Genomic DNA, 24999 nt, shown 5'->3' with positions numbered 1-24999 from the left:
ATATGGTGCCTACATTAGAACAGTTATACTTTTTGTTACATTATTCTCGTATCTTGGAGAGCAAGAGAGTTTACTGCCAAAAACCCAGCATTAGTTAACAACATTTTAAGCGTAAATTTTTACTTCCTTGATCTTTACTGTTATTGGCTACACAATATTGCATCAATTATCAACCACAAATATTCAATTGCTTCGGTAATCATAATAAGCATGTGTCACCACAGTGCTTTAGTGGCTACAGTGCTGGACTTATAATCCTGTGAATCCAGGATCGATCCTGGTGTACCCCGAATTTATAATTTGTATTGGGCAAGCCCGTGGTCCCGGTAACACAGGAATTTTCTCTAGGAGCTCCAGTTTCTCTGTGGCATCACAACAAATATCCATCTCATTTCACCATGGGTATGGTGTAGAGCAGCCTCCTATGGCGCATCCTGAGCAATGACTCTGTTGGTGAATTGATATACACAACTGGCTTAATATAGGTAAATGACGAGAAGTCAAGTACCCGCCAAGAAAGAGAGAAAAAATATCGCGTTGTTTAGAAGTTAGTGATATCATATAGTTCTCAAAATCCCTATGTCGAAGTGCCTGACATAGTCAGTACTACTGGAGAGAACTGGATGGAGCAATTTAGTTGTATTCTCTAATTCAGTCATTGGAAAACTGCAAGTACAGTAAAACCCCGATAAGACACTGTTCAAGGGACCGGGTGTAAACCGCGTATTAACCGGGACCGTGTATTAGGCGGGTATACTAATTTTGACTTATATACAGTATCTACAGTATTAGCATTTTTCTTTATTGAAATGCATGATTCATGAAAGGTAATACAGTATTACTCCATTATGTAATTACTGTACTGTACGTCAAAGACATTTACAATATGTACTGTACTTAATTCTTTCGGAAAAAAAGTCATTTATAGTTGTTTGCCATGTGCGTGTTCTCCAAGTCCTCATGTTTACCACACTTCAGTTTCCTGCGATTATATCTTCCCGAGATGTCGCAACTGTAGTGATTGAGTCGCGGTTTTTTATTATCATTCTTAATATCGATGATGGGATTCCTAATGCATCAGAGAGTTGTTTCTGAGTAAGAGTACTGTTCTCATCGTACTTCGTAAAATTTCCAATTTTTCCGACACAGAAAGCGCTTTTCGTTTAACACTCATTGTAACGACATTCACTGACACTTCAGTACACTAAAGGATAACAAACTGACCAGCAAAAATATCCAGAATTTTATTACGGCCGAATGAGGAATGCTGTTTGAGAGAGAGGGTTAGCAAGAGGGCGAGGTATTGTAACTGTATGTAGGCTTTAACCACGCAGATAAGAGAGCGTAACAAGAGGGTGAGGTATACTAAGGTATGAAGTATGAAGGTTTAAATGCGCAGGTAAAGAGTCGAATACCAATATTTTTCATGTTAATGGCACCAGTGAGTTCAATGACCAAGATGTTTCATTGCTGTTACAGTACATTGCTGAAAATTCATCGAAAATATTCCACAAAAACAGCATATTATGCGGGACTTGAGCACAACAAACGGGGTATTTTATAAAGGCGTTATATATGAAATGTGCAGGGACCGGACAAAATAAGCGTATTACACGGTATAGCGTAATATCGAGGTTTTACTGTACTAAAGGAAACATCTCAAGCACATGGTTGGAAACCCCAAATTCTTCTTCTGCATACAATCGGTGTGAACTTACTCCACTTGAGAGCAAGGGTAGTTGCACGTGGTTTGCCGTGTAGTCGGGGTGGGGAGCATTTTCCAGGACACACGGCTTCTGTTGTCACGATGCAGGGGTCTGAGCAATTGCTTCGTCCCCCTGCACTGATACACGACACTCGCAACTGGTAGGTCGTGCCGGGGGTCAGGCGGTCGCACACACACTCTGTCTCTGAGCCCGTGTACACAGTTTCAAAACCTGCAACAACCATCACATAAATACTGGTGGGTTAAACATGTCACCAATTATTTTTAAGATGTCCAATTTAAGGGTAATATACAATTTCAATTATCCTCAATTTTTTTCTCGTTCATGCATTTATATTCTGCTTCATGTGGTACAATGTAGTAGCTTATTTTTTGCAGAATTTTATCCCAAGGACTTACTTTTCAAAACGACATATTTAACCCTAGGATGCATGACGGGGGTCTTTGAGGCCTTTCATAAACTTTATTACTCTCTTAAATGTGTTAAAATATTACGAAATTGCACCATACTTCATGTAATCTTCTACAATATATCTAAGAACATGTTGTATGATCATTTAAGGAGATACATTAAGATAAACTGTTTAAAATTAATTTTTGTTAATGCTACACGTATAATGCACAGCGGGTGCCTCTCAGGCCTGTCCTGCTTTATATATTATACAGCTCTATAATTTTATGTTTTACTGCTAATATGTGAATGTTGACACTTCGGACATTTGTATCCTAGTGGCATTGTTGCAACATTTTAATTTTATAGTAGTGATGAAGCATCTGAAATCAATCATACAGAAAATACTCCCTGCCTGCGAACATTCTGATCGGAAGTGACGGAACTCAGTGGAGTGAAACACTACCACCTTCTAACCGGGTGCTACTCATAATATTACAAAAATTTCTCCAAGTGTCATAAGAGGAATATTCGTCAATACCGAAGTATGGATGGAGTTACTTCATCACAACTAATATTGTAGCCTATTGTATACTGTACAAATCTGGAAGGACGCCGTTTAGCAGCCATAAGAAACAAACTTGGCGCGATGTTACAACCTTGAACTTATAAGACCACATATGAAGCACAGAGTCAACAATCCAAACTAGAACATGAATGTCCTTCAAGCATTTGCCCGTTGTGTAGTCAAACGGCCCCAGGAGGTGGATATGGATTTCATGCAAGAATAATGCAAAAAAGAAGATGCTTTTTGTGCCTACGTGACTTAGAAAGAAAAATTGCTCAGTGTTGTTCAAAATGTTCTAAGAATGCGTGCAATGAGCAAAGTGTTTTTGTTTGGGAAGACTGTTTTCAATAAAAGGGCATTGGACTTCACTTTATATAATAATAATAATAATAATAATAATAATAATAATAATAATAATAATAATAATAATAATAATAATAATAATAATAATCCGAGGCACGACAGTCCTTGAAGGACCAAGACCGACCAGCAGGCTGCTGAACTCAGTCCATATATCGAAGAAGAGGTGGACGATCATCCAACCAGAATGGCGGTATCGTGGGGTTAGCACGATGATTACACCAGCCGTTACAGCTTGCTTTCATAACTGGATTTCGCTACCTATCATAGCTCCCCAAGTGCATCACAATTCTGGGTGGGCATTGGTCCCATACACTGACCGAAATTTCAAGAGAAAATTTCTTCCCCCTTGAGGAATCGAACCAGCGCGCATTTTGTAATGCGAGTCCTAAGCAGGATGCCTTAGACGACAACGACACAGCGCAGGACCACTTTATATAATGGAACTATAATTTCAGAACTTGTGCATATAGAGAAATATTTATCATATTTAGCTACTCAAAACATATACATAGTGTATAAATTATTCTATTATAGCATTACATTGATTAACTAATTGAATAAAAATACCACAACATTGAAATTTAACTTAAAAGGTAACAATATCCATTTAATTTGTAATGGGGGCCTTTGAGGCCCCCATTATGCATTGATGTAAGTCCAAGAGGCCATGCATCCTAGGGTTAAGACTGTTAATGTGATCACTTCTTCTCTAATGATTTAAATGTTTATTCACTTTTTGTTTTAATTTATATGATGATTTAATTTTTGTATTTACATTTTCTATCCATCACGGCATTCTGTATGGATAACAATCGTGAGGTGCAAGCGTTTAAGGATATCTATGTTGTTGTTGTGTTGTTATCATCTGATGTCTAAAGGGGGGAATTTGTATACAAGGTGGCCCACTGAACTCTTTCACCTCTGATAGCACATGAAATATTTCAAATATGTACAAACCGACAATTACAATTTTAAATTACATTGAAGGGGAGATCTGATACATGTAATGTATCCAACTGATACATGTAATGTATCTTTTGTACATGAAATAATTTTCAAGATATTAGAGTCAACTTTCTTTTTTTAAATGGGAACCAACTATGTTTTGTATTGCAAATGTTGCGTTAGCTCTGTCTAATAACAACTGACTACTTTACTGACTGAAGGTCACCAGTAAGAGTAAACATAAGCAATGTGTGACCAAAGATCAAACAGAGGGAGGGCAATTCTGGTCAGAGTTGTGTGTCAATACTTTTATGTCTCACTTCACCATGCGCAACATTTCCATTTCTTCTTATATTATTACATTATACTATCCTGAAACACAATAACATGAAAAGAAGTGATGAGGGTTTGAACCTGAGATGCTGACATCTAAATTCCGACTGAGCTATGGGCGCAAGTAAAGAAGCATTATGCGGAAAAATTTGCCGAATTACCCTCCTACACGTCCTGATGATTTGCAGAAACTTGTCCAGGATGCCTGGGATGCCATGGCTGAGAATAGTTGCTATTTGAAAAGATAGTTGATTCCATTTCCACTCGACTACAAGATGTGATTGAGATGGGAGGAAGATGGACTAAATACTGAATCATGGCTTCTTGTTTTGTTCTTTGAACTTTTAACTGTTTAAATTTTCTAAGGCAGACGCCAGTAAGTTTGTTTTGTTTATGCCACGAAAGACATTTTTGTTGAGAATAAAATCTTTCTTTCTTTTCATTTGCAGCCATAATAGCATAATAAATAATGATAAAGTCACGGCATTCATGAACTGATGTTAATTACTTAAACAGTCATAAAAGAGACAGAAGCAATTACATTTTCCTTCTCTCTTAAAAACAAAAAAATCATAAAAGGCACTAGCTTGTGTTCGAAAGCACGACCTCACGAATAGCAGCCCAGAATGCTACCATTACGCTACAACAGTAAGACGCAAAACACTTTCATTATATTTTTTTCAAGGAAAAATTGTTCCGGGACCAGATATCGATCCCGGGGCCCTTCGCTTAGCGCGTGAATGCTCTTCCGACTGAGCTACCCCAGGAACTATACACGACACCGTCACAATTTTTCCTTTTGTATCCACACGACTCACATGAGCTGACAAGACGCCAGAACTCAACTATGAGTGCACACAATACTGTGTGACTTAATTTGTGGGTTTCTGTTAACGTACCTCCAGTAACGAATGTATTATACAAATGTGGCTTTCAGGTAGTAGCTCCCTGTAAAGCAGGTTTGAAGAGCATTCGCGCGCTAAGCGAAGGGTCCCGGGATCGATACCCGGCCCCAGAACAATTTTTCCTTGAAATTATTCAAACCTGCTTTACAGGGAGCTACTACCTGAAAGCCAGATTTGTATACTTTCATTATAACTATAGATAACACACTATGTAACTCGTCTGTCTCCAAATTGTAGCAAGATACCCGAAGGGAACCTAGCTTCTAGAGAGCGGCCACTTTTTCTTTTGACAGCTGCACACATTGCAACAACTGAATTGGTTATTGTTGAAAGGAACTAAGTCCACTTTTTAAAGTTTTGAGATAATCGAAAAAAACTGTTTTGTGAATAATCTATCGAAGATTAAACCAAAATATATTGTACACATAAACAAATGAATCGGTTATTGTTGAAAGGAACTAAGTCCACTTTTTAAAGTTTTGAGATAATCGAAAAAAACTGTTTTGTGAATAATCTATCGAAGATTAAACCAAAATATATTGTACAAATAAACAATTGAATCGGTTATTGTTGAAAGGAACTAAGTCCACTTTTTAAAGTTTTGAGATAATCGAAAAAAACTGTTTTGTGAATAATCTATCGAAGATTAAACCAAAATATATTGTACAAATAAACAATTGAATCGGTTATTGTTGAAAGGAACTAAGTCCACTTTTTAAAGTTTTGAGATAATCGAAAAAAACTGTTTTGTGAATAATCTATCGAAGATTAAACCAAAATATATTGTACACATAAACAATTGAATCGGTTATTGTTGAAAGGAACTAAGTCCACTTTTTAAAGTTTTGAGATAATCGAAAAAAACTGTTTTGTGAATAATCTATCGAAGATTAAACCAAAATATATTGTACACATAAACAATTGAATCGGTTATTGTTGAAAGGAACTAAGTCCACTTTTTAAAGTTTTGAGATAATCGAAAAAAACTGTTTTGTGAATAATCTATCGAAGATTAAACCAAAATATATTGTACACATAAACAATTGAATCGGTTATTGTTGAAAGGAACTAAAAAAACTTAAAAAAGTGGACTTAGTTCCTTTCAACAATAACCGATTCAATTGTGTATAATTGCACCAATAACATCAAGTTAGCAGATGTAGACTCACCACTTCCTCCATCCAGTTCCAGGATATACGTGGTAATATCTGCACCGCCCCGGTCTGCTGGAGGTTCCCACTTCATTTTAAATGTCTGAGCATGTATGCGACCCTTCACAGTAGGCCTGGGAGGAGCGGCCGGTCGGTCGGGCAGTGTGCGGTAACAAACCTCGTCAGACCATCGAGAGGGCCCTTCCTCATTGTGAGCACGAAGCTGTAGCAAGTCACATCACATTCTCAGTTTATTAATACTCATTTCTATTGGAGGCTGGAAAAGTGGTAACTATCACGAAAGAGAAGAATACAGTAGAACTCTGTTATAACGACATCCAAGGGATCTTAAAAATTATGTCGTTATAAACGAGTGTCGTAGTAACCGAGTTTCATATTATCAGTCTAGTGTGGTGGGAAATGAAAAATAACAAACTTAATTAGGCTTATTTTAGATTTATGTATTCACTTTTAAGCATACCATGGACGTAATAAAATACACGTACAATTATAAATGCAATATTCTGTATTAAAACAGTTCGTTAAATACTCACCAAACTTCTTTACTTAGGAGTCAAGTAATCAGTCATTTTACTCTATTGTCTCCTATTTTCCCAAAATCGTTTGGACTGTGCAATTAACTAGGCCGAACTCACGACACACGTCAGCTTTTTTTTAATTCCATTCTCAATTTGATGAATCACTAACTTTTTCTTCCAACCTTAAAACTTTTCTTTTTCTGTGCTAAAATGCGTGTACTTAGTGAAAACTACCTGGCCGAAACTGATCGTACGCAAGTGCCGTTAATACAGCATGAATTCGGGCAGGTTACAGGAAATCTGCCTCCATTTCAGAAGTCTATGACGAAGGGGACAGTAAATAATTCGCCAGATTTCAACAAAATATTTCTTAAAATACTTTGGTTCTTAGACAATCTTATTCCAAACTGAGGTTAAAAATGACGTTATATGCGAGGTAGACGCATATGCGTTTGTCGTACTAAGCAAGGTAGGAAAGCATATGTCTTATGGGGAATTAGTTGGGACCACAGAATATTTGACGTTATAGGCGAGGTGTCGAACAAAACGAGGTCCCTATAACCAAGTTCTACGTAATTGTTACCAATAATTTCAGAATGTCTCGTTTATACTTACTTACTTACAAGTGGCTTTTAAGGAACCTGAAGGTTCATTGCCGCCCTCACATAAGCCCGCCATCGGTCCCTATCCTGTGCAAGATTAATCCAGTCTCTACCATCATATCCCACCTCCCTCAAATCCATTTTAATATTATCCTCCCATCTACGTCTCGGCCTCCCTAAAGGTCTTTTTCCCTCCGGTCTCCCAACTAACACTCTATATGCATTTCTGGATTCGCCCATACATGCTACATGCCCTGCCAATCTCAAACGTCTGGATTTAATGTTCCTAATTATGTCAGGTGAAGAATACAATGCGTACAGTTCTGCGTTGTGTAACTTTCTCCATTCTCCTGTAACTTCATCCCGCTTAGCCCCAAATATTTTCCTAAGCACCTTATTCTCAAACACCCTTAACCTATGTTCCTCTCTCAGAGTGAGAGTCCAAGTTTCACAGTTATAAAGAACAACCGGTAATATAACTGTTTTATAAATTCTAACTTTCAGATTTTTGGAAAGCAGACTGGATGATAAGAGCTTCTCAACCGAATAATAACACGCATTTCCCATATTTATTCTGCGTTTAATTTCCTCCCGAGTGTCATTTATATTTGTTACTGTTGCTCCAAGATATTTGAATTTTTCCATCTCTTCGAAGGATAAATCTCCAATTTTTATATTTCCATTTCGTACAATATTCTGGTCACGAGACATAATCATATACTTAGTCTTTTCGGGATTTACTTCCAAACCTATCTCTTTACTTGCTTCAAGTAAAATTTCCGTGTTTTTCCCTAATCGTTTGTGTATTTTCTCCTAACATATTCACGTCATCCGCATAGACAAGAAGCTGATGTAACCCGTTCAATTCCAAACCCTGCCTGTTATCCTGAACTTTCCTAATGGCATATTCTAAAGTGAAATTAAAAAGTAAAGGTGATAGTGCATCTCCCTGCTTTAGCCCGCAGTGAATTGGAAAAGCAACAGATAGAAACTGACCTATACGGACGCCGCTGTATGTTTCACTGAGACACATTTTAATTAATCGAACTAGTTTCTTGGGAATACCAAATTCAATAAGAATATCATATAATACTTCCCTCTTAACCGAGTCATATGCCTTTTTGAAATCTATGAATAACTGATGTACTGTACCCTTATACTCCCATTTTTTCTCCATTATCTGTCGAATACCTTGTATGACATCAACAAAAGTGATATTCCTCGAAAGTTACCACAGTTAGTTTTGTCCCCCTTTTATGTCTCGTTTATAATTATCGATAATTCAAGGAACAATTTTCAGATCACTTGTGTAAGATAAATTAAATAAGTAATAATGCCGATTTAATTTCTTGAATTTACTGAACTGGTAATACATCTCGCATTGAGTTTCAACAGAACTGGTATTGCACTTACTCTGAACCAATATTCTGTATGCCTATGCAGTCCCTCACAGACATAATGCAAGTCTTTGCCATTGTAGACGGGAAGGAATCCATGCCCCAACTCCTTGTGGTCCATCTGCAGGGTGAAGTCGTCGTCGACTGGACGTCTCTGCCACGCCAGGTGGAGGCTGGTGATCGACGCTTCCTTCAACACGGGCGGTGTGGGCTGGCTGGGTGGGCTTCCGGATGTCGAGAACTGCACCATGTCGGAGTAGCAACTGCAAGAGAGGAGCGGGCACATTACTGCACAACAGTTCGCTAGCTGAAAGCATGCACTTCCAAATTTAAAGAATCACGTTTTTGGATAATTTCAAGGGAAAAATTGTTCCGGGGCCAGGTATCGATCCCGGGACCTCTGGTTAAACGTACCAGCGCTCTTTACCAACTGAGCTACCCGGGAACTACACCCGACACCGCAGTGGCGGCTCCTGCATATTTCTTAAGAGGAGGAAAGAGGTTAACACCATGAAATGACACTTTCTTGAATGAAACATGCTACAAATGAGCCTATATGGACACATGTAAGACCAGGTAGTGTTGGGGTTGGCCTTCCCTTCTGTATAGCAATAATCTGTTCTTGTAAACTGAGTTTCCTAAATTGTCCAAAATATATAATGTTTTCACTTCCATTCATTGTTGAATAATTGCGCAAATTAACAATTACAAGGAAATTCACAACCTCGTAGCATTTTTCGAGCACACTACAGCATCACACGTGTTGCAAGAGATTAGCTACTAACTCGTAACCGGAACCGTTTTATGGAAATGGAAATGGGAATGGGAAATAATCTGAGGAAAGCGAGAACACTGCACCCACCCACGTGGTCTCTGTTGCCACATGTACATTTTACAAGTTCAGTATCACATGCTTTTGAAGAATGTCAGTTCTTGTAAGGTCATACTATCATTATTGTTGAAAGCTGCCGGTGGCCGATTAATTTTTTAAGTTAAAAATAATGTAGTTTGGAGTACCTACTTTCAGTTTCAAATATATTTCTACAAAACTGACAACTTGGCTGTTGCCCTGTCTAGTAAACAATGGATAGAAGTGAATTTCAGGTGCCAATTACATAGAACTAGTTCCTCTTTGTTTTACATAAACCCGACTTTAACTTTCAAATATCCACAAAAGTTTCAAACCATGAATAGTAACATATATAAAGTGCAATGAATAATATTTTTGATTTATAATTTAAAAAAAGTTTATATGGTATCTTTCATAGCGTTGCGTTAAAACTGATTTTGTTGTGTCTCCTCCTAGATGTGTTATAGTCCGGTTGAATGCAACATCGTTAGGTGGCAGCGGTAGCGAGCTTGCTGCACGACCAGTCGGTTTCTATTTCCCGCCCATGACTGATTCAGAGGAGGATCTCCTCCCTCTCCGTTCATTTGCTTGCTTTAAAACTCTGCTTCTTTCTCTGGCCGCTAGTGCGCTGTTGTCTGTGTGTGTTAACTGCAGTAGAGGAGGAATGGAGTGCCTTTCCTCTACATAGACAATCTCGCATCCTTCTTACAGTTTTCTACAGTACACGAGTGCGCGTCGTTTAAAACTCGATCAACCGAGTTCTTCTTATAGCTGTGAACTTAAAAATTATCGAATCTTTCTCGAATTTCAAGGCACATATTTTATTTGGTATTTACTTTCAAAAGAAGAAAATGTGAGGAGGACGTTCCTCCCTTCCCTCCCCCGAGGAACCGCCACTGCGACACCGTCTCAACTTTTCCCTTTATATCCACACAACTCGCGTGGGCTGATGAAATGCCAGAGACCCACATCGAGTGCACACAATCTCTGTGTGACTTAGAATTGTGGTTTTCTGTTAACGTACACAGTGACGTATATATTTTGCAAATCTAGTCTTTCAGGTGAAGCTCCCTGTAAAGCAGATTTGAATAAGTTGAGACGGTGTCGGGTGTAGTTCCCGGGTAGCTCAGTTGGTAAAGAGCGCTGGTACGTTCAACCAGAGGTCCCGGGATCGATACCCGGCCCCGGAACAATTTTTCCCTTGAAATTATTCAAATCTGCTTTACAGGGAGCTTCACCTGAAAGACTAGATTTGCAATGAGGTTTTACTTTATTAGTTTTTAATGACACTATTTCAGTTGCAACAGCTGTTCAGAATGTATGGAATTACAGTAACAGGTAGTGCAGAAGGTGTATAGTTTTGGTATACCGTGTGTTCATTTCGAAACTTCCAACTCTGAATAATTTTAGATGTGCAAAGAACACGATTACGAGGAAAAACACGTCGATTTAGTTTTCGAGGGGGAAGTTCAAAACCACGTCTGATTGCAGTGGCGGCTCTGCCTATTTCTTAAGAGGAGGAAAGAAGTTAACAGCACGAAATGATACCTTCTTGAATGAAACATGCTACAAATTAGCCTACATGCATACATTTAAGACCAGGTAGTGTTGGGGTTGGCCTTCCCTTCTGTATAGCAATAATCTGTTCTTGTAAACTGAATTTCCTAAATTTTACAAAATAGGCTATATTATGTTTTCACTTCCATTCATTGTTTAATAATTGCACAAATTAACAATTACAAGGAAATTCACAACCTCGCAGCATTTCTCGCGCACACTACAGCATCACACGTGTTGGACGAGACCAGCTACTAACACATAATCGGAACCGTTTTACGGAAATGGGAATGGGAAATAATCTGAGGAAAGCGAGAACACTGCACCCACCCACGTGGTCTGTGTTGCCACATGTACATTTTACAAGTTCAGTATCACATGCTTTTGAAGAATGTCAGGTCTTGTGGCTGTTGCCCTGTCTAGTAAACAATGAACGGAAGTGAATTTCAGAGGCCAAAAGACCTGTGATACTAACGTAGAACTAACTACTTCCTCTTTGTTTTATATAAACCCAACTTTAACTTTCAAATATCCTTGAAAGTTTCAAATCATGAATATTAGCTTATATAAAGTGCAATGAATAATATTTTTTATTTATAATTAAAAAAAAAAAAAGTTTATATGGTATCTTTCATAGCTTTGCGTTAAAACTGTTTTTATTGTGCCTCCTCCTAGATGTATTATAGTCTGGTTGAATGCAAAATCGTTAGATGGCAGCGGTAGCGAGCTTGCTGCACGACCAGTCAGTTTCTATTTCCCGCCCATGCACTGATTCAGATGAGATCTCCTCTCTATCCGTTCATTTACTTGCTTTAAAACTCTGCTTCTTTCTCTCGCCGCTAGTGCGCTGTTGTCTATGTGTGTTAACTGCAGTAAAGGAGGAATGGATTGACTTTCCTCCACACAAACAATCTCGCATCTTTCTCACAGTATTCTAGCAGCACATGAGCGCGCATCGTTTAAAACTCGATCAACCGAGGATTTCTTATAGCTGAGAACTTAAAAATTATCGAATCTTCCTCGAATTTCAAGGCACATATTTTATTTGGTATTTACTTTCAAAAGAAAAAAAAAATGTGACGAGGATGTTCCTCCCTCCCTCCCCTGAAGAACCGCCACTGTCTGATTGAATTTTCTGTGCTACCCCTTCACACCCATCAACCACAATTTTAAATTTAAAACTCTACTCCCTATCTTCAGACACATCATTTTAAAGGGAATGGTAAACCGTAATGAATTAAAGTTCTTAGTTGATATTAGATCGTATTAGGAAGATACTGTGTTATTACTAGGGAACGGAATTTGGAGCAGTAAGAGCTAGTATTGGCATCTACACAGTCATTTGTTTACAACCCTTTATACCAAGTCCTCCCCTCCATGACATACTCGCAGGTCTCTACACGTCAACAACAGGTGAACGGGACAGTTGTCGCATAAGAACTTCAACGTGCAGGTTTGCAGTTCAGAGTAGTGAAGTGCAGGTACAATGCCGAAAGTGAAACCAACTAACAATATAGTACTGAAAGACTATATTTGCAAAACCTCCAGATCAGGTATCAAAATTCAGGAAACAATTCCCTAAATTGTCGCTTCCCTCATGTCCAGTTCCTACGAGATGGGGGTCATGGTTAGAAGCTTGCAATTGTTACGCACGTCACCTCCAATCTGTGAAGAAAGTGTTCTAGTCTTTCGATACCAATGACGCGGCTGCGATTCAAATACGCCAGGAACTGCTAAATGATGAAACAATCGAGAAAGAAGTCACGGATATTAAGTCAAATTTTGGATATTTACCAGATGCCATTATTCAATTAGGAAAGTCAGGAGTAGAATTAGTTGAGCAAATAAATATTATGAGGACTATTGTGCAGTAGAAGGTGAAATAGGAAAACGTGTTGGTGAAAAAATGAACAAAGTTTTGATTAAAAATGATGGATACGATATTCTTAGTCGGATTTCAGATGTACTAACAAAGACGTGTCCCAATGACGTCATTCAACATGTGAATTTAATTGACGTAGCTTGTTTCAAGTAAGGGAGACTGGGGAGGTTTGACCATAGGGGAGGTTTGACCCATCTCTATAATTTGAAATCCCGTCATTTTTATCTCTGCTATTTGTCATGGTTCTCTTTGCTTTTAATGTCAGAGGTAATATTTATGCTCATCAAGGCAGTGAAACCAAGAACAGCTGAGATTCTACTTCCTGTTTGATTTGTTGCTTGCTGATGTTGGTTTGATGCTCTTGTTTATAAGAATCCAAGTAAGTAATTGCAATCTTAATGGTAATAGTGATAGTTACATTTGATTCTACATCCTTTTAGGTTCAATTTCATATATTTATTGTGTAGTTTTCTTTATTATTAAGTATATAAATATTTTAGTATATACAAAAAGTCCCATGAGGGAGGTTTGACCCAAAATTGCAGGGAGGTGTGACCCATGTTATGGTGTGTGATTTCATAACATTTTTTTTATTTCTTAATAGGATGCCTTTCAAGTGGAAACCTACTGAAAATCCAAGGAAGAAAGTAGATCCAGGAGTAATGAAAGCTGCTGTAAAGTGTGTCCTCGATGATAATGTGAGCATTCGAGCAGCTGCAGTTGAATATGAAGTTGATAGGAAGACTTTAGGGAGGTATGTTACTAAAGTAAAGGAAGGAAATGAAACAGCTTTCAAGGCAGACCACAACAGCTCTCAGATTTTTAGTTCAGAAGAGGAAAATGATTTAGAAAAGTACCTTCTAACAGCAGCTAGGTTGAATTATGGTCTTACTCCTAAAGAGTTGCGAAGATTTGCTTATGAATATGCAGTCGCTAGAGGTAAACCAATCGGTGATAATTGGAAGAAAAACAATCAAGCCAGTTATGATTGGGAGAGAGGATTCATGCATCGTCACCCAAGACTGTCACTGCGGAATCCCCAGGGAAAAAGTCTAGGGAGAGGGACAGCCTTTAACCCAACAAGTGTAGGCGAGTTCTTCCAGAATCTTCGTTCTGTGTATCACACCAATAAATTTGGCCCAGAATCAATTTACAATCTGGATGAAACTGGGGTAACAAATGTACAGAAACCTGGCAAGGTAATTGCACCAAAAGGGGAAAAACAGGTCTCAAAAATGACATCCGCTGAGAGGGGGACACTTGTTACACTTTGCTGTGCAGTAAGTGCAACAGGAAATGCTGTTCCACCATTCTTTGTCTATCCAAGACAGAGATTAAATGATAAAATGATTGATGGTGCTCCTGTGGGTTCTTGTGCTGGTGTTAGTCCAAGTGGGTGGATGGCTGGAGAGACCTTTGTTCATTACTGGGAACACTTTATCAAACACACAAAGTGCTCTAAAGAACGTCCTGTGCTTGTCATCTTAGACAACCATGAATCTCACGTAACACCACAGACACTTCAGATCGCTAAGGACAATGGTATCACACTAATAACATTGCCACCCCACACAAGCCATAAAACTCAACCACTTGATAGAACTGTATTTGGGCCCTTCAAAACTGTTTACAATCAAGCTATTGATGACTTCATGACCACTCATCCAGGAGAGACTGCAACTATCTACCAGATCCCAAAATTTGTTGGAAATGCATTTCCTGTTTCTTTCACTCCTGCCAATATAATCAGTGGCTTTAAATGCACTGGGATCTGGCCATTTGATTCCACTATTTTCAATTCTACTGATTTTATGAGCTCATATGTAACTTATCGACCAAGTCCTGCCAGTGAAGATGCAGCAGCCATAAGCAAAGAACCCCATCCAACACTGATTACCCAGCCAAGTTGTAGTGGAATTTCACCAGAACAAGTAAGACCTTTCCCGAAAGCTGGTCCAAAGAAAAGTAAAAATGGCCGCAAAAGGGTTGTTAGTCGTGTGTTGACAGACACACCTGTCAAAGCAGCTATTGAGAAAGAGTACGAAGAACGCGTCAATAGGAAGAGAAATCAGGCTACCCTTCCTTCCAAAACTATTAGGAAAATATTTCCTAATGACTGTGAGGACTCTGTATCAATTGAAAAGGAGAGGAAAAAGAGAAGACAATCTCACTTTACTCCTACGGCTGATGAGGACGAGGCTTCTGAAAATATAACTGATGATGACGACTGCAAGGAGGTGAATAATGAAGATTGGGGAGTGATGTCTGCTAAAAGTGGTGATTTCGTCTTGGTTAAGTTCTGCACCAAGTCGACAGCATGCCATTATGTTGGAAAAGTTATACAGATCAGAGAATATGAGTGTAAAGTGAAATTCATGCGGCGCTACCGATTCGGGTCAGACTGCTTTGTGTATCCTGATGTTGAAGACACTAGTTATGTGCCATTTGAAGATATGAAAATTCTTCCAAAACCAGTTTTTCAAGATGGAACTGAAAGAATGTCTTCAAAACTTAGGTTCTCAGTGAGATTTATTAATTTAAATGTGCGTTAAGTGAAAACAGTGCTATTTCTCAGTGGAACTTTTACTATTTTCTATATTTTTATAATATTTGTGTTTGGTACTTTTGTTAGAAATAGTGTTCTTTGTATTCATGTTCCTAATTTATTTAAATATTGCAGACTTGTACTGTTTTGTAGGCTTGGGTCAAACCTCCCAACATGTGGGCCAAACCTCCCTTATGCGGGGAGGTTTGACCCAGAAAGTAGTATAATTAAAAAACATATATGAAATTTAATACATTAAGAATAGGCTGTTCTGTAATTTACCATATATGTCTGAGATCTTAGTCTATCTAATGGTATGTTTTCATCACCTCTAAGGAAATTTATTTTTGGAAATAAAAATAAAATAAAAATAATGGGTCAAACCTCCCCAGGCTCCCTTACTCTCTAATTGTCTCTGCAGATGGAGAGCGGAGTTTTTCCATGTTACAAAATTTCCTTCCTTGCAACAGAGCAAAGTTGTATTTTGAAAATAATATTTACAATTTATTATAACAAGGCATAACAAGGCATAGCATTAATTTAAAATGCCATTTCGTTTGGATCTACATATTCAGAGGCGAGTTCCATACAGAAGACAACTGTCTATCAACATCAATATGTCCACTGACACGCGAAGATGCAGAGGTTCATATTTAATTATGTATATTTGTAATGTTGTTTATTGGTGTCATGTGCGTTGCGAAGAAAAGCACATGTAGTTCAAAAAGAAATGCAGATTATGTATGTAGGTCACTATATGTCATTAAACTATTCCATTTGTTTATTCTGAAATATATTTACAGACGTTGCGTGTAAGTTTGTATGAAGTGGACTGTACTCTTCCATGCGCCGTGACGCAGCTCGCTTGACAGTCACTGAGCTACGAATATCTATACTGCGTTTCACCATTCGTTATAATACTCCAAATCCCTTTCCCTGGTTATTACTGTGTATACTAGAATACAAATCTGTTGTTTGCCTGGTATGACTGGAGTTCCTGTTGTCGTGGAATTGTTCAGATTTTTTTTTGTTAAGTTTATTTACATACACCTCAACTTATTAGGTCATGGGCTGCAAGGGGTAGTGAAGTGCATTCTACTCAAATCCCATCCTCATCCTTCTGTACTGCAACCTGTTTTTAAAGAATGACGCTCTGGGGACAAGTCACAACATAACAAGTTCCATAAAAAAATGGAGGAAATATCATTTCTGCATACTGACCTGCCATGGCATGCATAAGCATCTCCTAAGTGGTGAAGAGAGGATATGGTCGGTGGAGTTATCTGAAAATTCTTCTGGCTAGGTCATATGACCCGGTAATAATCAACAGCAGGTGTGGTACCCGAACAGTTTGGAGGTTGAGTATAGGTGATATAACGACCATAACAAGAAAATATGGTGCCTACATTACAATGATACTTTTGCTACACCACTGTCCTCTATTGGAGAGAAAGAGAGTTAATGGTTTTATTGTCAGCAGATCATGCTGCGATGGATATTTTACAATGCAAATTTTGATTGAGAAGCATCGAGAATTTAATATAGAAACACATTTGGCATTTATTGATTTTATAAAAGCATTTGATAAAGTGAACAGAAGTTTGTTATTCGAAATTTTGACAAAGGATCAGATTCCAAAGCAGATCATATATAATATTTATAACCTTTATAAATCAAACCTTATTGCAGTAGAAATAAAAGACAAAATAACTCATTGGACGGAAATAAACTCAGGAGTCAGACAAGGCTGTGGCCTCTCTGCTCTGCTTTTTAACGTTTATATGAATGCCATTGTGAAAGATTTTAGAGAAACAAAACACGGATATATGTCTATTAATAGAAATTTAAAATTAGATGTAATAACGTTTGCAGATGATCTTGTTTTACTGGCAACATCTGAAGATGATTTGCAATGGTCAGTACATAATTTAAATTTAATAGCTCAAAAATATTCAATGGAAATATCCATTAACAAAACAAAAATAATGGCCAATACCCAATATCAAGCAAAATTTGTTTAAATAACACAATTTTGGAAAGAGTTCATGAGTTTAATTATTTAGGATATAAACTTTCTTTTGTTGAAAATGCAGATTTATCAGAGAAAATTGTAAAATTCAACAAATCAATGGGAATCATTAATATAGTTTTAAAACATTAATTAGTACAAAAATCAACTCGTATTCATGTTTATCAAATAATAGCTCGACCAGTCTTATGTTATGGGAGTGAAGCGTGGACTATAAGTACAAGAGATGAAAGCAGACTAACAGCTTGCGAGATGAGATTCATGCGCCGAACAGCTGGCTACACTAAATGGTATCGAAAGAAAAATGAAGATATCCTTCAAGAACTTAATGTGTCATCAATACTGGACTATATCTCCAGATATCAGTTAAACTGGAAGGCACACATCTCAAGAATGGTTTCATCCAGGATCTCTAAGGCAATAATGAAGTATCGTCCAAATGGGAAACGGTCACTTGGTCGACCCATGAAAAGATGGCAAGAAAATCGCTTTTTCAGGCCGTAACAGTTCTTTTGGGACTAGTACTTGACAGGATGATGATGATGATGATGATGATGACTGTCAAGAACTTAGTATTAGTTAACAACAACATCATCATATATATACGTCACATTGCGTGTGAGATCTTTGGGTATTTATCAGTAGGCCGTGAACTAATGTTGTGATTCTGTTTCTATTGTCAATTGTTATAAATGGCTTGTATTCATTTTTAATCACTGTAGTCGAATTATTGTTACTTATTAATTTATATATAAAAAAAAAATAATTCAGTCCATCCTTTTTTGAGATACAGCCAGAAACGTAATATTAAAAAAAACTGGTGGGTGATTTGATAGAAGAACACATAGGCCTACCTTTTACCAATCTCGTTCACAGCAGCTAGCCTGAATTTGTAACATGTTGAAGCTTGGAGTTTGGTGAGGTTGTGTTGCTTCCCTCTGCTCTTGAATACTTCCACGAAACCATCTCCTTTTCCTTCATCATACTCCAGAATGTAGTGCGTTATGTGTGACCCATTGTCTACAGCTGCATTCCACCTACAGCGAGAACACCAATTTTATAGTATACTATACCCTAACATTAAAACTTTACAAGACACTTCCCATTAAGGACACAAAAATCACAATAACACAATTTTGAAAACCTTTTTATAACCAACAACATTTCATAAAGCAGCAGAATGATGACAAGTCCTTTGTATTCCATGATGCATCAATTTAGGTGGACAATCAACTTAATAGTAAATTTGGCTGTAAGGAAGAAGTAATACTAGCGTCTTCACAAAATACAATGAAGTTTTCTTCACGTTTTTCACACTTATTCATCTTTTTCTGTGGTTCAAACACAATTCCTATACTTTCCGTGTCTATTTATTTCGGTTATTCGTTTTTTACACTTATACAATTCCTGCATAGAATTCGAATATATCAGTCCCCTAACTGTCCATTGTGCAACTCAAACCAAGAAATGGATTCGGAACACCTCAAAATCTGTGCTTCAGTGGCTGACCATGATAATATCTTTGAAAAATATTGGAGTGCAAGAGGTCAAATGACTTTATTGTCGAACGCCTGGCATTAGATAACAACAACAACACTTATACAATCATATTTTAAACTCACTCTTCTCACTTTATAGATCTCTTGGATATGGAACAACAAGTTTTGATGGTGAAATCATTGCAATAAATGAATGTCTCAGGAATCTTCTATGCCACATCAATAGGAATGCAGTTATATTGTCAGACTCCAAAGCAGCTATTCTATCAATCGTCTCTAAACACACACCTTCATCTCAAACAGCAGAAATAACTAAAATGCTCTCTCAATTATTATCACTCAATAAAAGAATTGTATTCCAATGGATACCATCCCATTGTGGAATCCTGGGAAACGAGAATGCGGATGCTTTAGCAAAGAAGGGCAGCACTGCTACTTACAGACCTGTTACTAAATCTACATATTACTCCGTGAAAAGATTTATTAAATCTACATATTTAGACTTCAACAAACAAAATTTGATAACACAATCTCAAGGGAAAAAATGGAACTCTCTGCATCATAATCCACAGTTAATTCCCGATTTACCACGAAAATCGTCTGTAGCTGCATTTAGATTGGCAACAGGCCATGACTGTTTGGCCAAACACCTGCATAGAATTGGAATATATCAGTCCCCTAACTGCCCATTGTGCAACTCAAACCAAGAAATGGATTCGGAACACCTCAAAATCTGTGCTTCAGTGGCTAGTCATGATAATATCTTTGAAAAATATTGGAGTGCAAGAGGTCAAATGACTTTATTGTCAAACACCTGGCATTAGAAAACAACAACATATTTTAAACCCCAGGAGATACGGAATATCAGTTATACGTTCTAAATCAATTTTGCAAGCCATCTTGTCAGCTCGTAACTACTTTGGATAAAAGGCCACAGTATAGTGTCGATAGCTTGAATCTAGCAGCTTACCTGAGTTGAAGGCTATTACGAGACCGAGTGATAAGCTTAGGGGGCTGTGGCTGGTCGGGTTCGCAGGGCGGAGTGGTGAAGGTCGTGGGCTCTGATGCCGAGCCTTGCAGCTCTTCCAGCTGAACCTGCAGACACACTGAGTACTCTGTTCCGGGCCTCAGATCCTCTATCCTGCAACATCGATCACATAGCTTCTCAACAATAGTGTTACTAATCACCTTATTTCTTAAGAACAAGCTTCTTGAGATCATAATATGTTGCAATTCCTAAAGACAGATCTTCTAATGTTAGGCAAGCGTATTAAAGCTGACCATTATAGTGTAGCATACAAAAATACTTTTATCCATGACCATAACGAAAAACATGCCTTTACTAAATACTTTTGCGTTTGTAAAGTAGGCTTTTATTCAACATTACTTTATTCCACTAGTGAGATAAAGACTTTACCTCACAGTTTGAAATTTATCTCACAGTTCATTAGTATTTTCCTAGTACCCGGGAACACACGTATACTTTTCCATTCAACTATTACTCAAGAAGTTAATATATTAGTTACTAGATGTCACTACCTCTACTTCTTTATTACCATTTCTTAAATACACATACACTCAATCTCCTTCTCTTTTCTCTATCTACTACGTCGTAATTTGTGCATTGCATCCATATCTAATATGTATTTTTTTTTGTAATAATTTACCTTTTGGGATGCGAGGAGACTTGAACCTACGAAGTTGGGTTTATAGGATTTTAAAACAACACGCGTTATCCAACTGAGCTAAACAGACACGATGATTAATTAAGTTTTAATATTCCTCTTAAGTTTACAGAAGTAAAATGTGAAATTATTTTAATCACATTACTCCCATGAACACTTCTAAATAATTCCTGAAACTTCAAAAAGACGAAAATACACGTTTAAAATGAAAAAATATATATTAAAATTATATAACTAATTATAATTTGTTATTTATCCAACGCCTTAGATACCATTCTTCACTAATCATGGCCTCCTACATCATGACCTACCTAGTACATGTATTGATTCTAAAATCCATGCCATGGTATGTGATTACATGAGGACTTATTTTCAACATATTTTCTTTCATAAAACATAATTTTTCGTTATGGTCATGGATAAAATTACGTGTGGTACTTGTGAGCGTGATCTTTATTGTACTCGGCTCACGCCTCGTGCTTAAATCTTTCCACTCGTGCAATAAAGATACACTTACCTCACAAGTACCATAAATAACTATTAACACTAGCGCGAAAAGTATTTTTAACACTGATCCTCAACTGTTTGCACCGAATGCCAGTTGTTTTCGACTAGATGTCAAATGGCAGCAATCACAAGTAATCACTAAAGCAGTTCAAACAATGGCAGGCCTACTTTTAAATATGACTAATTTTGGTTAACAACAGTGGCGCAAACTTTTTTAAAACAAGTATAATTTTACAAGCTGAACTAAAGGGAGGGCTACTCATCAATTAACACTGGTCAGCTTGATGAGTTAATGACTGAATTTGGTATAATTTTCCTCTATTCAATACCTAATTCCCTCTTTATCCTTTCCTATCCAGTCCTCTGACTGAACTCTTACTTTCTTCGACCCCGACGGCATTAGAGCATTCGAAGCCTAGGGGTTCATTTCACTTTCCTTCCTCCTCTTTCTACTTTTCTGTTCCTAGTGCTGACCTGCTATGGCACTAAAATCGTCCTCCAGTGGCTTAAGGAGGGAAAGCTGGTGATCAACAAGATCTCCCAGCTAGGTCCAATGGACCCGTTGACCAACAGCAGGTGTGGTCCTCCAGACATTCTGGGGGTTGTGTGTGGATGAAGTAGCCACCAAAACGTTAAAATATGGTGTTCACTTAAATTGGCTACAACTTGCCATTTTCACTGCCCATTGTGCAACTCAAACCAAGAAATGGATTCGGAACACCTCAAAATCTGTGCTTCAATGGCTGACCATGATAATATCTTTGAAAAATATTGGAGTGCAAGAGGTCAAATGACTTTATTGTCAAATGCCTCGCATTAGAATACAACAACAACTTTTTTAAAACATTGGGTGGGCTCTAACTCTTGAGTTATAAGTTAAAATAATTAATAATAATAATAATAATAATAATAATAATAATAATAATAATACTTTGTACATCGAACAAAACGAGATGGGAATAATACACGCTCTTTACAGTCTGCACAATTTCTTAGCTTGAGATAAAGATTACTGAAATACAGAACGAGAAATAACATCAACACTTGTTGCCTTGCTATAAAATGAGTCAATCTACACCCAATCAATCAATAAACTTGTACAGAACAAACTACGCTGTCATGTGTGGCCTCATACCTGCAAGAAAGGCAAATCCCGCTGTATATCGATTTGTATTTCCCGTCCTTTCCTTTATCGCTCAGAAGAACTTCATAGCGGAGATCTGCTTCCGAGAAATCAAACTCAGAGCTTTTCCCTTCCAATGTGACAGCCTCAGTAAGTCGTTCCGGTGGCAACCACTGGAGTAAGGCACTGCGCGAGTTCAGTTCTGCAATCTGCAACACACAGATCAATTTAAAATATTATTATATAACACACATGCGGAATGCTTTCACAGAGGAACTGAATTCTACCGCAGATACGTGCATAAGGAAAACACTGCTGAAGACCAATGCTCAAAGTGGTAAGTAATTTAAAAGTCCCGTTACATTACACTTGAACACACGCACACATTATCAATTTTCTTCTAATAGAACTCTTGCTCGAGGCGTTTATTTTACTGAGTAGTATTTACTATACCAGCATGTATTTTCCATTAATATAAAGGATCAGTGTAATATTCAAAACCAAAATTAGAAGTTCAGACTTTACTGTTGGAAATTCGAAATTACAAAGGTTAATTGGGATTTTCCGGTCTCTGATTGAGTCAAAAATCCTGATAGAACTAATATTTAGCCCTAGTGGTTATTGTGATTTTTCAGGTCTTACTATATCGTCCTAATGGTGGAACCTGTATGTACTACCAAAATGTTGGAGATTTTCAGGTCTTACTATATCGTCCTAATGGTGGAACCTGTACTTTTACTTACAAAATGTTGGAGATTTATCAGGTCTTACTATATCATCCTAATGGTGGAACCTGTATGTACTACCAAAATGTTGGAGATTTTCAGGTCTTACTATATCGTCCTAATGGTGGAACCTGTACTTTTACTTACAAAATGTTGGAGATTTATCAGGTCTTACTATATCATCCTAATGGTGGAACCTGTATGTACTACCAAAATGTTGGAGATTTTCAGGTCTTACTATATCGTCCTAATGGTGGAACCTGTACTTTTACTTACAAAATGTTGGAGATTTATCATATCGTCCTAATGGTGGAACCTGTATGTACTTCCAAAATGTTGGAGATTTCTCAGGTCTTATACTATATCATCCTAATGGTGGAACCTGTACTTATACTTGCAAAATGTTGGAGATTTATCATATCGTCCTAATGGTGGAACTTGTATGTACTTCCAAAATGTTGGAGATTCTTAAGGTCTTACTATATCATCTTATGGTGGAACCTGTACATGTACTTAAAAAATGTTGGAGATTTTTCAGGTCTTACTATATCGCCCTAATGGTGGAACCTGTATGTACTTCCAAAATGTTGGAGATTTTTCAGGTCTTACTATATCGTCCTAATGGTGGAACGTGTATGCACTTTGTTGAAGATTTTTCAGGTCTTACTATATCGTCCTAATGGTGGAACCTGTATGCACTTTGCTGGAGTTTTTTCAGGTCTTACTATATCGTCCTAATGGTGGAACCTGTATGCACTTTGCTGGAGATTTTTCAGGTCTTACTACATCGTCCTAATGGTGGAACGTGTATGCACTTTGTTGAAGATTTTTCAGGTCTTACTATATCGTCCTAATGGTGGAACCTGTATGCACTTTGTTGGAGATTTTTCAGGTCTTACTATATCGTCCTAATGGTGGAACCTGTATGCACTTTGCTGGAGTTTTTTCAGGTCTTACTATATCGTCCTAATGGTGGAACCTGTATGCACTTTGCTGGAGATTTTTCAGGTCTTACTACATCGTCCTAATGGTGGAACCTGTATGCACTTTGCTGGAGATTTTTCAGGTCTTTCTACATCGTCCTAATGGTGGAACCTGTATGCACTTTGCTGGAGATTTTTTAGGTCTTACTATATCGTCCTAATGGTGGAACCTGTATGCACTTTGCTGGAGATTTTTGAGGTCTTACTATATCGTCCTAATGGTGGAACCTGTATGCACTTTGTTGGAGATTTTGCAGGTCTTACTATATCGTCCTAATGGTGGAACCTGTATGCACTTTGCTGGAGATTTTTCAGGTCTTACTATATCGTCCTAATGGTGGAACCTGTACTTATACTTCCAAAATGTTGGAGAGGTTATGTTTCAGCACATGATGGAATATCCATAAGCCTGCTTCTGAACTCAATTACAAAATCTGATAAAGTGCACCAATTCGTAATCTCCATACCTGTGGGGGCTTCACAGTGGACAACATCTCTGTGATGAGATGCACGTCGTCTTCCTCATCCTGCATACTACTGCTCTCCTCTCCATCCTCCGACGTCCCGACACTACTCATGCCACGGTCCTTGCCCCGCCGCATACCGTTCACCAGTTCTACAACAAAAACACAAACTACATTCAACACATTCTGTGCACCATTTCATATTGGAGGAAACAGTTCTACAAGTCCAA

General features: G+C 37.7%; 2 protein-coding genes across 3 annotated transcripts in view; one reads left to right on the top strand and one right to left on the bottom strand.

The window, feature by feature from the left end:
* mtgo (miles to go) overlaps nucleotides 1-24999 on the bottom strand; it is a 466045-nt gene that overhangs the window by 31887 nt on the left and 409159 nt on the right. For both annotated transcript variants that reach the window (XM_069836312.1, XM_069836313.1), the window contains 7 exons: nucleotides 24773-24921; nucleotides 22610-22806; nucleotides 20253-20423; nucleotides 18638-18820; nucleotides 8937-9183; nucleotides 6401-6605; nucleotides 1719-1937 (listed from right to left, as the gene is read on the bottom strand). In XM_069836312.1, the coding sequence (XP_069692413.1) occupies nucleotides 1719-1937; nucleotides 6401-6605; nucleotides 8937-9183; nucleotides 18638-18820; nucleotides 20253-20423; nucleotides 22610-22806; nucleotides 24773-24921 (1371 nt within the window). The remainder of the gene's footprint in view (nucleotides 1-1718; nucleotides 1938-6400; nucleotides 6606-8936; nucleotides 9184-18637; nucleotides 18821-20252; nucleotides 20424-22609; nucleotides 22807-24772; nucleotides 24922-24999) is intronic.
* Nucleotides 13433-16147, top strand: LOC138706711 (tigger transposable element-derived protein 4-like). Its single transcript, XM_069836314.1, has 2 exons — nucleotides 13433-13588; nucleotides 13814-16147. Exon 2 carries the CDS (start codon nucleotides 13815-13817, stop codon nucleotides 15759-15761), a length of 1947 nt encoding a protein of 648 aa, XP_069692415.1. The 5' UTR covers nucleotides 13433-13588; nucleotide 13814; the 3' UTR covers nucleotides 15762-16147.

This window comes from Periplaneta americana, chromosome 9 (genome assembly GCF_040183065.1).
Source record: "Periplaneta americana isolate PAMFEO1 chromosome 9, P.americana_PAMFEO1_priV1, whole genome shotgun sequence".
NCBI classification, from domain to species: domain Eukaryota; kingdom Metazoa; phylum Arthropoda; class Insecta; order Blattodea; family Blattidae; genus Periplaneta; species Periplaneta americana.
The sequence above is the reverse complement of the archived record's forward strand: the minus strand, read 5'-3'. Positions and strand labels throughout refer to the sequence as shown.

Coding starts and splice junctions, on each gene's coding strand:
- LOC138706711 (XM_069836314.1), top strand. CDS start 13,815: ATGCCTTTCAAGTGGAAACCTACTGAAAATCCAAGGAAGAAAGTAGAT.